This window comes from Budorcas taxicolor, chromosome 8 (genome assembly GCF_023091745.1).
Source record: "Budorcas taxicolor isolate Tak-1 chromosome 8, Takin1.1, whole genome shotgun sequence".
Classification (NCBI taxonomy): domain Eukaryota; kingdom Metazoa; phylum Chordata; class Mammalia; order Artiodactyla; family Bovidae; genus Budorcas; species Budorcas taxicolor.
In genome coordinates this window covers 28,339,502-28,351,927 of record NC_068917.1, presented here as the reverse complement: position 1 = coordinate 28,351,927, position 12,426 = coordinate 28,339,502, and the positions used below count along the sequence as shown (strand labels likewise).

Below are 12,426 nucleotides of genomic sequence, written 5' to 3'. Positions count from 1 at the left end.
AGCTGGTAAAGAATCCACCTGCAACGTGGGAGACTTGGGTTTGATCCCTGGATTGGGAAGATCCCCTGGAGAAGGTAATGGCTACCCATTTCAGTATTCTTGCCTGGAGAATTCCATGGACTACAGTCCATGGGTTGCAAAGAGTCAGACACCACTGAGTGACTTTCACTCACTAGAAACATTATTGCTAAATCAAGGCTAAGCTGGGAAAAACTCAACATTCAGAAAACAAAGATCATGGCATCCGGTCCCACCACTTCATGGCAAATAGATGGGGAAACAATGGAAACAGTGACAGACTTTATTTTCTTGGGCTCCAAAATCACTGCAGATAGTTACTACAGCCATGAAATTAAAAGACACTGCTCCTTGGAAGAAAAGCTATGACCAACCTAGACAGCATATTAAAAAGCAGAGACATTACTTTGCCAACAAATGGCCATCCAGTCAAAGCTATGGTTTTTCCAATAGTCATGTATGGATGTGAGAGTTGGACTATAAAGAAAGTTGAGTGCCAAAGAATTGATGCTTTTGAACTGTGGTGTTGGAGAAGACTCTTGAGAGTCCCTTGGATTGCAAGGAAATCAAACCAGTCAATCCTAAAGGAAATCAGTCCTGAATATTCATTGGAAGGACTGATGCTGAAGCTGCAACTCCTATACTTTGGCCACCTGATGCAAAGAACTGACTCACTGGAAAAGACCCTGATGCTGGGAAAGATTGAAGGCAGGAGGAGAAGGGGACGACAGAGGACAAGATAGTTGGATGGCATCACTGACTCGATGGACATGAGTTTGAGCAGGCTCTGGGAGTTGGTGATGGACAGGGAAGCCTGGCGTGCTGTATTCCATGGGGTCATAAAGAGTCAGACACGACTGCATGACTGAAATGAACTGAAGGCTAACATTCATAAATTTCAACTAAAGAGAGACCACCCTGTAAGAAATTAGGGCTTTTTCCTTATAAACATCTATAGGGTTAAACTCTGTTTAGTGTGAATAATCAATGAATACATAGGGATGAATATAGGAATGAATCACTATTAAAATTACTGAAAATCAGTTAAAGAAGACAACATGCTCAATGAATTTACTAGGCTAACATATAAAGATGGTGTAAATAAATTAGTATGTTAAGCCCAGGGCAAAAGAGAGAAACATAAATGGTTACATATGAAAAGCACAAGAAGAATGGCCTAAGAGATTATGACCCCTAGGGATAACCCATATCAGAGTCAGTAGGTGCTACTGTTCTGCGGACAAACAAGATATAAAATTATTAAAAATTCAGTTTTAGTAAAGAATAATGGATTTTAAAATTTGCCTATTGTTTCCCACTGATAATCAGTTTTATCTAAATTTTTATTCTGAGGCATAATTATTTGCTGAGGGCCCCATATTTTTCATATTTCTATAGCGTAACATACCTTGTGTATTCACAGAAAAAAAATTAAGTATGCATAGAAAACAGTTTAAAAGGTTGGAATAACAACAGTGATATTTTCTAGTGGGGTTTAAGAATGATTTTTACTTCTTTAACTTTTTCTGTATTTGCTGAATTGGTTTAAATAAACTCTATTTTGTTTATAATAAGGAAAAATATCCAAAAATCTATTTTTATCTGAGCAGGGGAAGCCCTATAACTTAGTGATGCCTGAATGCCTGCTAAGTTGCTTCAGTTGTGTCTGACTGTTTACAACCCTCTGGACTATAGCCCGCCAGGCTCCTCTGTCCATGGATTCTCCAGGCAAGAATACTGGAGTAGGCTGCCATGCCCTCCTCCAGGGGATCTTCTCAACCCAGGGATTGAATCCCTGTCTCCTGTATTGCAGTCAGATTCTTTACTGCTGAACCACCAGGGAAGCCCATAATATAGTGATAGGGATATCCAAAATGTGCTTCAAATATACTTGTTCTCTTGGTCACTCAAAACTTTAACTGAAGGCAAGACTATTAAATTATCATAAATAAAAACAATGGACTTACTATTTAAGATAATGATGACACAACATAAATATTAAAACAAATTTGAACTTTTTTATGACAGATGAAACCCAAATCACCTACAAAATAACTTGGAATCAAGGTTAGTGATTATTCACATTTTTACCTCTGCTTATACTATTTAATATACAACAGTATAGGACAATAGGCTAAACTTAATAGGAATGATCTTTGTCTATAGCACTTGATACTTCTATATATTATGACAAAAATAATAATGATTTACAGAGATTTTAGGAAATAAAAACAGACAAAACAAATAATATTGCCTATAAAAAAAGGAGTAAAGAGGTAATTAACAACAAAAATCAAAACAAAATTAAGTGCATGGCTAGATTAGTATCAATTAACTATTCTAATAATTAAGACTGTGAAGAAGTTAGGAATTATATATGTATAAAATAAAATCCATATACTTATGAAATCTACCATGAATTCAAGTACTGAAAAAAAGGACTCAGATTAATAAAGGTTAAGTACTAAATCTGTAAGACTCAAACCTAATATTTATAACATACATTCAAAATAATAGTTGAAAGCCAAAGTTGAAATTCTCGCTATATCAAGGCATAATCCCTTTTTTAAGTCCCTTACAAAAATAAAATAACTTTTACTCACTTGAAAACTTCTTTGGTGAGAGACTTGTCAAGTGTTTGAAACAAAAAATAAGAAACTATGTGAAAGGCATCACGGTTCAGCTTGTCAAACATGTTCCTATGGTTTAAAAGGAAATAAAGACAGGAAGAGGTTAAAAAAAGAAAAGGTTAATAAAACAGTATCACAAAAAGCTGTCTAAGAGTTTGATACAGATTAGTAGTTTTCATTCTGTTCAAGAGGTCAAAACAAATTATTTTTTCTATTTCATGTATGCATTTATAACCAATTAAGTAACACATGCAAGTTTTTATATTTTGGTTCTGAAAAAATAGATCAAATAGAAAACTGGTAGGACTTTATTTCAATGAACACATTCCACAAAAAGAAAAGGAAAGTCTAATTAGGTGAAGAGAAAACCATGGCTAAGATAAGTGATGATGTGATACCAACCAACATTTTCTGACAATAAAAGACTTAAAATTTATTGACGGTATTGGTCAGGTATTATTTTAACTAAGCCTTTGACAAGCAGTAACTCAGCTGATCTCCACCAGTCATGTGAAGTTAGTGACTGTACTTGCAGCTTTAACATGAAGTATTTTATTTAATCTCAACAACATTAGAAAGTAGTTTGATTTTCCTCTTAATACAGATGACATGACAAATAGATCTAAGTACCTCTGTGAATACATAAAGCTATTTTCCTGAAATAAACTTTCTGAGTTGGCAAAACATTAACATTAAAATTCCCACGCTTAACTTTTTGTCAAATAACTCTTATCCTTGGAATGTTTCTATTCCTCAAAAAAAAATACAAATAAAGTTCCTACCTCCTTATCATCTCTCAAACCTGTTATTTTTTTTTTCACATACACTTCTAATTTTAAAAAAGATAACCTTTAAAGAAAGGTTTGCTCACCCACTAGACTAAAATTTTATAAGGGAAAAGTTTATGTTTGCTCTGTTCACCACTGTATACCCAGGTCCAACACTGTGTTCAATTAATATCTATTGAGTAAAAAGTGAATGAATCACCTTTTCTTTCCATTCCCACTGCCTTCTGCAGTTTAGGTCCACCTAACTGCAAAGCCTTGATTCTCCCTCTAATCCATTCTCTGTAATACAACCAGCATGATTTTTCCAAAATGCAAATCTCTGGGGCAAATATCCACGAATGCAATTACTTGATCATATGTTAAGTGTACATTTAACTTTACAAGCAAAGTGACTATGCAATTACATGCTCACAGAAACTAGAAACACATAAAATTTTCCACCAACATATATAAGTAAATGTGGGATTTCCCTGATGGTCCAGTGGTTATAACTCTGCACCCCACTGCACAGGGTGTGAGTTCAATCCCTGGCCAGGAAACTAAGATCTCTGCATGCTGCATGATACACACAGCACAGCGTGTGTGTGTAAGATCTCTGCATGCTGCATGACACACACAGCACAGCGTGTGTGTGTAAGATCTCTGCATGCTGCATGACACACACAGCACAGCATGTGTGTAAGATCTCTGCATGCTGCATGACACACAGCACAGCGTGTGTGTGTAAGATCTCTGCATGCTTCATGATACACACAGTACAGCGTGTGTGTGTGTGTGTGTGTGTGTGCATATTAAAAAGCAAATACAAAAATTTCGCGCCAAGCTGGCTGTGTGGAGATCGCGGTTCACAGCTAGCTAGAAAGTGTTTCCTGCCGCTGTCATGGTTCGTCCCCTAAACTGCATCGTCACTGTGTCCCAGAACATGGGCATCGGCAAGAACGGGAACCTGCCCTGGCCACCACTCAGGAATGAATTCAAGTATTTCCAAAGAATGACTACAATCTCTTCAGAAGAAGGTAAACAGAATTTGGTGATTATGGGTAGGAAGACCTGGTTCTCCATTCCAGAGAAGAATCGACCTTTAAAGGACAGAATTAATATAGTTCTCAGTAGAGAACTCAAGGAACCTCCAAAGGGAGCTCATTTTCTTGCCAAAAGTCTGGATGATGCCTTAGAACTTATTGAAGATCCAGAATTAACAAATAAAGTAGACATGGTTTGGATAGTGGGAGGCAGTTCTGTTTATAAGGAAGCCATGAACAAGCCAGGCCATCTTAGACTATTTGTGACAAGGATCATGCAAGAATTTGAAAGTGATGTTTTTCCCAGAAATTGATTTTGAAAAATATAAACTTCTTCCAGAATATCCAGGTGTTCCTTTGGATGTCCAGGAGGAAAAAGGCATTAAGAACAAATTTGAAGTATATGAAAAGAACAATTAATGTGAAAATGTTTTCCCATCTATTTCAAGCCTTTCTCCCCACCAAGGAAAACTATATATTTTTTTGTTGTAGAGACTTCTGTTCACTTTAGATTTATTACTTCTAAGCAATGTACTTTTATTCCCTATTAATCTTTTTTTATTAATTATTATTGGAGTATACTTGCTTTACAATGTTGTGTTAGTTTCTGCTGTAGAACAAAGTGAATAAGCTATACATATACATATATCCCCTGTTTTTTGGATTTCCTTACCTTAGATCACCACAGAGCATTGAGTAGAGTTCCATGTGCTATATAGTAGGTTCTCATGAGTTATCTGTTTTTTACCTAGTTGTATATTCCCCATTAATCTTAACTAGACTATATCAGATACCATTTGTAAAAAAATTCTTGCTATAACTGTCTGAATTCCCATTAAGGGCCAGGAATAGGTTACCAGCATCACCTAGGGTAGAATATATCTATCAAGACAGCCCAAAGTGGGAGGGTCCCCTGGTGGCAAGAGTTGAAACCAGAGCCTGTAGAGCTAGGGGGTAAGTTCAAAGGTCAGAAATGGACAATAAACAGAAAAACTAGCTTTCAGTTATTAAATTAGATCAAAAGAGGGACTAAGAATTACTCCATATAGATCACACTACTGAAAAAAATTCTGTTCACTTAGACCATTCCACAAGGATAGTGATGAACAGGTACAAGATTACCTTTTGATGGTTAAGAGAATGTCTGAGACCTTTAAAAACTTTGTTTCCGACCTTCAGTGAGATTTCACAGGATGTTACAATGATAGAACAAGAAGTGGCTGCTCTTTACAAAAAAGGATAACCTAAAATCATGCATAATGGCTTAAATTTTAAAAGGTAATAAATTGAGAATGAATATTGCTAGAAACCAAAATTAGTAAGTTAGAAACTGAACATCACAGAATTAAAAAATGAAAACTAAACCATGTTTTACCCATCTTATTGGCAAAATTTAGATTACTAATATAAAAAAATAGCATTTTCTGCCTATAAATTGGTACAACCTTTTTAGTGTGTAAGTTGGCAGTATTAATTAAAATTCAAAATATTCTGGGTTTGGACCCAAAACTTCCACTTTTAAAAATTATTCCTGAACAAAGAGATGGGTCCAAGAATATCTGTTACAAAAGTTTGTTTTAAACTTGGAAAGAATTGATTAATAAGAACTACTTAATGTCTATAAAATGTAACATCTGCAGCAGTAAAAAAAAAAAGGATCAACTGAAAAATGCCAAAAACTGCTAAGAAGCAACTTATGTATCAACTCAAAATGTTTAATAAATGTTAATGTGTGGGAAAAAGCATGCCGCAAAAAATAAAATAAATAAAAAGCAAATACATTATTTTGCCAACAAAGTTCCGTCTAGTCAAAGCTATAGGTTTTTCCAGCAGTCATGTATGAATGTGAGAGTTGGACTATAAAGAAAGCTAAGCGGCAAAGAATTGATGCTTTTGAACTGTGGTGTTGGAGAAGACTCTTGAGAGTCCCTTGGATGGCATGGAGATCAAACCAGTCAATCCTAAAGGAAATCAGTCCTGAATATTCATTGAAAGGACTGATACTAAAGCTGAAACTCCAATACTCTGGCCACCTGATACGAAGATCTGACCCTGATGCTGGGAAAGACTGAAGGCAGGAGGAGAAGGGGACGACAGAGGATGAGATGGCTGGATGGCATCACTGACTCAATGGACATGAGTTTGAGCAAGCTCCAGGAGTTGGTGATGGATAGGGAAGCCTGGCATGCTACAGTCCATGGGGTCACAAAGAGTTAAACATGACTGAGTGACTGGACTGAAGTGAACTGATGTGTGCGTGTGTGTGTGTGTGTGAATCAACTAAGTGAATCAAAATTTTTTTTAATTTTAAAGCAAATTTGATGCCATATTCATGCTTAAAGAATTTTAAAGGGGAAGTCTGTTTCAAAAGAGTAGATCCCTTCCACTAACCAACTAAGATGACTCTAAAGACATTGTGGGGGAGGTGGGGGGGGGTGGAAATCTATGACAATGTTCTAAAAAAAAAAAAAAAAAGATCAGTGAACCAAAACTTAACTGATTTTAGTTAATTTTGAAAGGCAGAAAGCAGACTGCAATTGTATAAACCAGAGCAGAGAAAAAACTAAGATTGCCAAAACAATAGAGATGATACAATGACCATGGGAATCATTCTCAGTGGAGGCCTCAAGAAGATTTAAACTTCCCTGTCATACTTTGGGGCATCAAATCATGTGAGATAAATGGAACATTTATTAATACAGAATCATAACTTGATAAATGCTACCCACTGGTAAGCATTTCTATATATAAATAGTAGTAACTTTTAAACAAATAGTTCCCAAGCAAAACTTATTATAATTACAGCTCTAACCCTTGACAGCAGGTGCTCACTTGTGTCCCACCAACTGGAGCCCTGCCAGCTCTTCTTTCCACGGGATTCTCCAGGCAAAAAGGCTGGAGTGGGTTGCCATTTCCTCCTCCAGGGGATCTTTCCCATCCAGGGTTCCAACCAGCATCTCTTACATTGGCAGGCAGTTTCTTTACCACTGAGCCACCAGGGAAGCCCGATACCCATATTACTGATGAGGAAACTAAGGCACAGAGAGGTTAGGAGTCTCTAAATCTTGACACTAAAACAATTTTAATACAGCTGAAAAAGTCAAGAAAAGGGAGAAGGCAAAAGAGGGTAGTAAGTGTAGGTGAACTAATTTTCATATAAAGAAAAAGCTACCTTCACTGTGAAATTACTTAGCGGGAAATCAAGAGATACTTTTAAGATTAATACATCAAGAAATAGAGGACTAAGCACATTATTTAAATACTGTCACAAGAAGGATGGAAATAACTTAATTACAAATGTCAAGAAGATTGAGAACAGGAAATAGCCTGCTGCTGCTGCTGCTAAGTCGCTTCAGTCGTGTCCGACTCTGTGCGATGCCATAGTCCGCAGCCCCCCAAGCTCCCCCGTCCCTGGGATTCTCCAGGCAAGAACACTGGAGTGGGTTGCCATTTCCTTCTCCAATGCATGAAAGTGAAAAGGGAAAGGGAAGTCACTCAGTCATGACTGACTCTTAGCGACCCCATGGACTGCAGCCTACCAGGCTCCTCCACCCATGGGATTTTCCAGGCAAGGGTACTGGAGTGGGGTGCCATTGCCTTCTCCAGGAAATAGCCTAGTATCCCAAATTTTCGTTGGCCTTCATTGGGGAAGATAATACTGTGTAAAGTTGCTAAGACACAGAAATATAAACAAAGTTCCTTTTCATAATGAGACTGTAACATTTATAGCAGAATAGGAAGGAGCTTTTACTTTTCATCTTAGTACCACTCTCCACTGGTTTTTTGCTAACTGTGGCATCAGTTTAGTTCAGTCGCTCAGTCGTGTCCGACTCTTTACGACCCCATGAATCGCAGCACGCCAGGCCTCCCTGCCCATCACCAACTCCTGGAGTTCACTCAAACTCACGTCCATCGAGTCGGTGATGCCATCGAGCCATCTCATCCTCTGTCGTCCCCTTCTCCTCCTGCCCCCAATCCCCCCCCAGCATCAGTCTTTTCCAGTGAGTCAACTCTTCGCATGAGGTGGCCAAAGTACTGGAGTTTCAGCTTTAGCATCATTCTGTGGCATGCTTCAGTCTAATAAGTAAAAAGTATAAACTAAAGAGCAACTACTTTAAAAGGCCCCCTTGAGTCCCAACGGCATTTCTATACAATGGAAGGCGGTGGCTCTCCGTTACCAAATCGCCCCCTCCCTTGACTTCACAGACCAACCAGCTTCACGACCAAACCAGGACTAAGCCCCCCTCCAGTTTCGCCCCAACTGCAGACTCTACTCCCTACAAAGCGCTCCCGGCTAGGTTCCATAACGGACAGTCTCTGCCACCAGGTCAGCTGCCGCTAGGAGCAAAGGCTTTGTAGCCAGCGCCGAACCACAGTAACCGACTACCTAATTATCAACCCGTCGGTCCGCAACAGGGCGGGCTGCACCAACGTAACCAGTCTCAGACACCCCCGCCGCCAGCCCAGTCCTCCTTACACTCCGAAGTGCGTGTGTGACACGGTATTTCCGCAGGCTATGGTCGCCAGACAAGGCTCGAAGCCGAGCGCCTGCAGGTACATCCACAGACGCTCCTTTTCGAAAGAAGTGACCCAGGCCGATCTCATCTTCGCGGTAGGCAGGGCCCGGCAAAGGAAGAAAGCACAGGCTCCAAGGACTGAGAGGGCCCCTCAGGCTTCTTCCCTAAGGGCAGCCTAAGGTGGCAGCGGCCCCTCCACTGCCAACACTTGAACCTCTCTCGTTCGGAGCCATTTCGCCTCAAATGGCCTCAAGTAGCCTGAAATTCTAAAGTCTCAGGAAAATAGAACCTCTAACTGTAGTACCGCACAGCGGCCAGAGCGAAGACACCACAAACCGAGCGTCCCGCGCTTCCGGGAGACGCCGCCCGGCTCCCGGCGGAGGACGGGCTCCCTGGGAGGATTATATCTCCCGCCATGCAATGCGCCCTCCCCTCGGTCTTTTCCGCGCAAGACCGGCGGGGAACAACAAGACCCATAAGGCTTTGCGGGGCTGGGGAACTTTTTCGCGCTTGCAGGCTTTAGCACGGCATTGTTTGGCTTCGCGCTTCCGGACGTTTTGTCTGATCTCTGTGTTTCCTTTCGCTCGTATATGCCTACTACGTCAGATAAAAACCACAGGCCGTTATTCAGTGTAGTAGAAAAGGCATTCTCAGCTATTCTCAGTATATGTGTAACCCTGAGCATGTCGCCTCATTTCTGAGTGTCGGGTCTATTATTAATAAAATCTTCTATGCCCTAAAGTGCCCTAACCCTAAAGTTCCTTTCAGCTCCTTACTTTAAGAAATCTGGCTCTCCCCTACGCATATACCTTTGCTCTGCAGCCCTGTCAATTGATGATTGCTTTCTCCTCTACGTGCCGTATATCAATACAACCAGACCTGGAAATGGGGTGGGTATCCTACTTATTTCTTATCACCAGTTTAGCCATTATTGCCTCACTAAAACCACCAGCTTATTTGAAATGTATGCGGGCACCCACAACTCTTCCTTGTGAAGGTCAAGTATAAGATCTCCAGGTTGCTGGACCTTGTTCTGAAATTTCGCATTTAATTCTCTGTCTCCAACGTTACTCCTGTAATAATTTTTTGATGATTTCATTGTCTATGTATTGACCTTTCCAATGCCCTGGGCTCTCAGTTTCTTGACCTCTTCTCAGCACCCTAGCCCCCTTCTCTTTGCCAGATTTATCTGGCAGAAAACATATCACTATTGAATCAGTTCTCTGCCTACTCCATACCTGAAGTTTTGCAGTTTAATACAATCATGATGCCTGGTGTCATCCAAAATTCATGACAACTGAAGTAGACTCTTAGGCCTGCCCTCTCCACCCTACTATTTTTCCCAAATCCCACTCTCCATACAATTATACATATATTCTTCCTTCTCTTAATCTTCCAGTATCTTCTTCCTCCTCACTCTCAATGATGAACTTTGTTCTTAGTTGATAGGTGCTTCCCCAAAAGAACCTCCATCAACAATTTACCAGTCTGCCTGTATCTATGCCCATATAGTCTTCCTTGTCTCATTAATCTGGGTGATTCAGGGCGTAGCTACCTAAGACCAAGCCTCTCACTCATTTGATATGCTGTATTCCTTTTCTCACACTCCAGTATTTGTCCTCTACTCTCTCCTGCATCATCAGTTCTCCCCTCAGTATATAAACATGCTGTTAATATCGTCCATATAGGCCATTACAGATTATTGAATAGCATTCCCTCTGCTATACAACAGGTTTTTATTACTACCTATTTTATATATAAGGGCTTCCCTTGTGGCTCCAGCAGAAGATGCAGGTTTGATCCATGGGTCCAGAAGATCCCCTGGAGATGGAAATGGCAACCCACTCGTTTTCTTGCCTGGGAAATCCCATGGACAGAGGAGCCTAGTGGGCTACAGACTATGAGGTCGCAAAGAGTCGGACACGACTTAGTGACAAACTTTCACTGTCACTTTTCACTAAATTTTATATGTAATAGTGTGTATATTTCAACCCCAATCTCCCAGTTTATTCCTCCCCTCCCTTATCCCCTGGTAACTATGTTTGTTTTCTACATCTGTGAGTCTACTTCTGTTCTGTAAATAAGGTCATTTGTACTCTTTTTTTTAGATTCCATATATAAGTGATATCATATGGTATTTGCATCTGACTTACTTGACAATCTCTAGGTCCATCCATGTTGCTGCAAATGGCATTACATTGTTCTTTTTTATGGCTGAGTAATATTCCATTGTATATGTGTACTACATCTTCTTTATCCACTCCCCTGTAAATGGACATTTAGGTTGCCTCCATGTTCTGGCTACTGAAAGTTGGGATGTAGGTATCCTTTTGTTTGTTTTTAATAATACAATTTTTTTTTTAATTTTGCAAGTCCTTTTATTTTTAATACTTTGGCTGCACCTGGTCTCAGTTGCATCATGTAAGATCTAGTTCCCTGACCAGGAATAGAACCCAGGCTCTCTGCATTAGGAAGCATGGAGTCCTAGCTACTGAACACCCAGGAAAATCCCTGTTTTCAATAATGTAATTGCAGTTTTTTTCATTTCCCCTCCCCTTTTTCTTACAAGTAGTCTGTTGAAGAACCAGGGCTACTTGACCTGAATAATTTTCCCTGGTCTGGATTTCACTGATTGCATCCTCATGATACAATTCAACATGTCCCACTGTCCCTGTCCTCTGTATTCCCTTCAAATGGACACCTGGCTCCAGAGGATTGACCAGACTCATGTATGATGCCTTTGGTAACACTAGATGATGGTTGGTGTAGGCTTCTTCATCAGAAAGTATGCAATATCTGTTTATACCATTGACAGGCATTAATGCTGAGTGCCTAGATCCATAATTCACAAATGATTGCAAAATGTTGAAATTCTAATTTACCGTTTGTTATGGGCTGAATGTTTGTGTCCCCCTGCCAAAAATTTGTAGGTTGAAACCCTGTTGCTCAATGTGATAGTATTAGAAGGTTGGGTCTTTGCGATGCAATTAGGATTAGATGCAGTCATAAGGGTAAAGCCCTCATGAATGGAACTACAAGAGGGTTTGCTTCCTGTCTCTGCTCTTCCCACTACATGGTGATACACCGAGAAGCCAACTCTCTGCAACCCAGAAGGGCCTTCACCAAAACCTGACTCTGCTGCACCATCTCAGACTTCCAGCCTCCAGAACTGTGGGAAACAAATATTTGTTGTTTCAACCACTTAGTCTAAGGTAATTGGTAATAGCAGTCCCAACTAGGATACCAATTTCTTTTTCATTTGTCAGAGGGAATAGGAATACTTTTATGAGAGACGTTTTCCCTCATTTACTATTTGTTTACCTAGGAGTGAAGACATAAAGAAGGATAAACTCTTGATTCTTTCATTTTATTTACCAGTTTTCAAGATAATGAGTTGGTTTGCTATCATCCCCCTAAAGTGACCAATTAGGTTATTAGGTTGTGTGTGTGT

The 12,426-nt window shown here is 39.8% G+C and overlaps 2 protein-coding genes across 2 annotated transcripts in view; one reads left to right on the top strand and one right to left on the bottom strand.

The window, feature by feature from the left end:
• HAUS6 (HAUS augmin like complex subunit 6) overlaps positions 1 to 9,063 on the bottom strand; it is a 39,799-nt gene extending 30,736 nt beyond the window's left edge. Inside the window, exons 1-2 of the mRNA XM_052645193.1 lie at positions 8,936 to 9,063; positions 2,622 to 2,717 (exon numbers count right to left, since the gene is read on the bottom strand). Coding sequence (XP_052501153.1) covers positions 2,622 to 2,717; positions 8,936 to 9,063 — 224 coding nt within the window. The remainder of the gene's footprint in view (positions 1 to 2,621; positions 2,718 to 8,935) is intronic.
• Positions 4,317 to 4,878, top strand: LOC128052609 (dihydrofolate reductase-like). Its single transcript, XM_052645194.1, is given in 2 exon segments — positions 4,317 to 4,753; positions 4,755 to 4,878. Coding segments are annotated over 2 exon segments (561 nt in total).
• Positions 9,064 to 12,426: the final 3,363 nt, after the last annotated feature.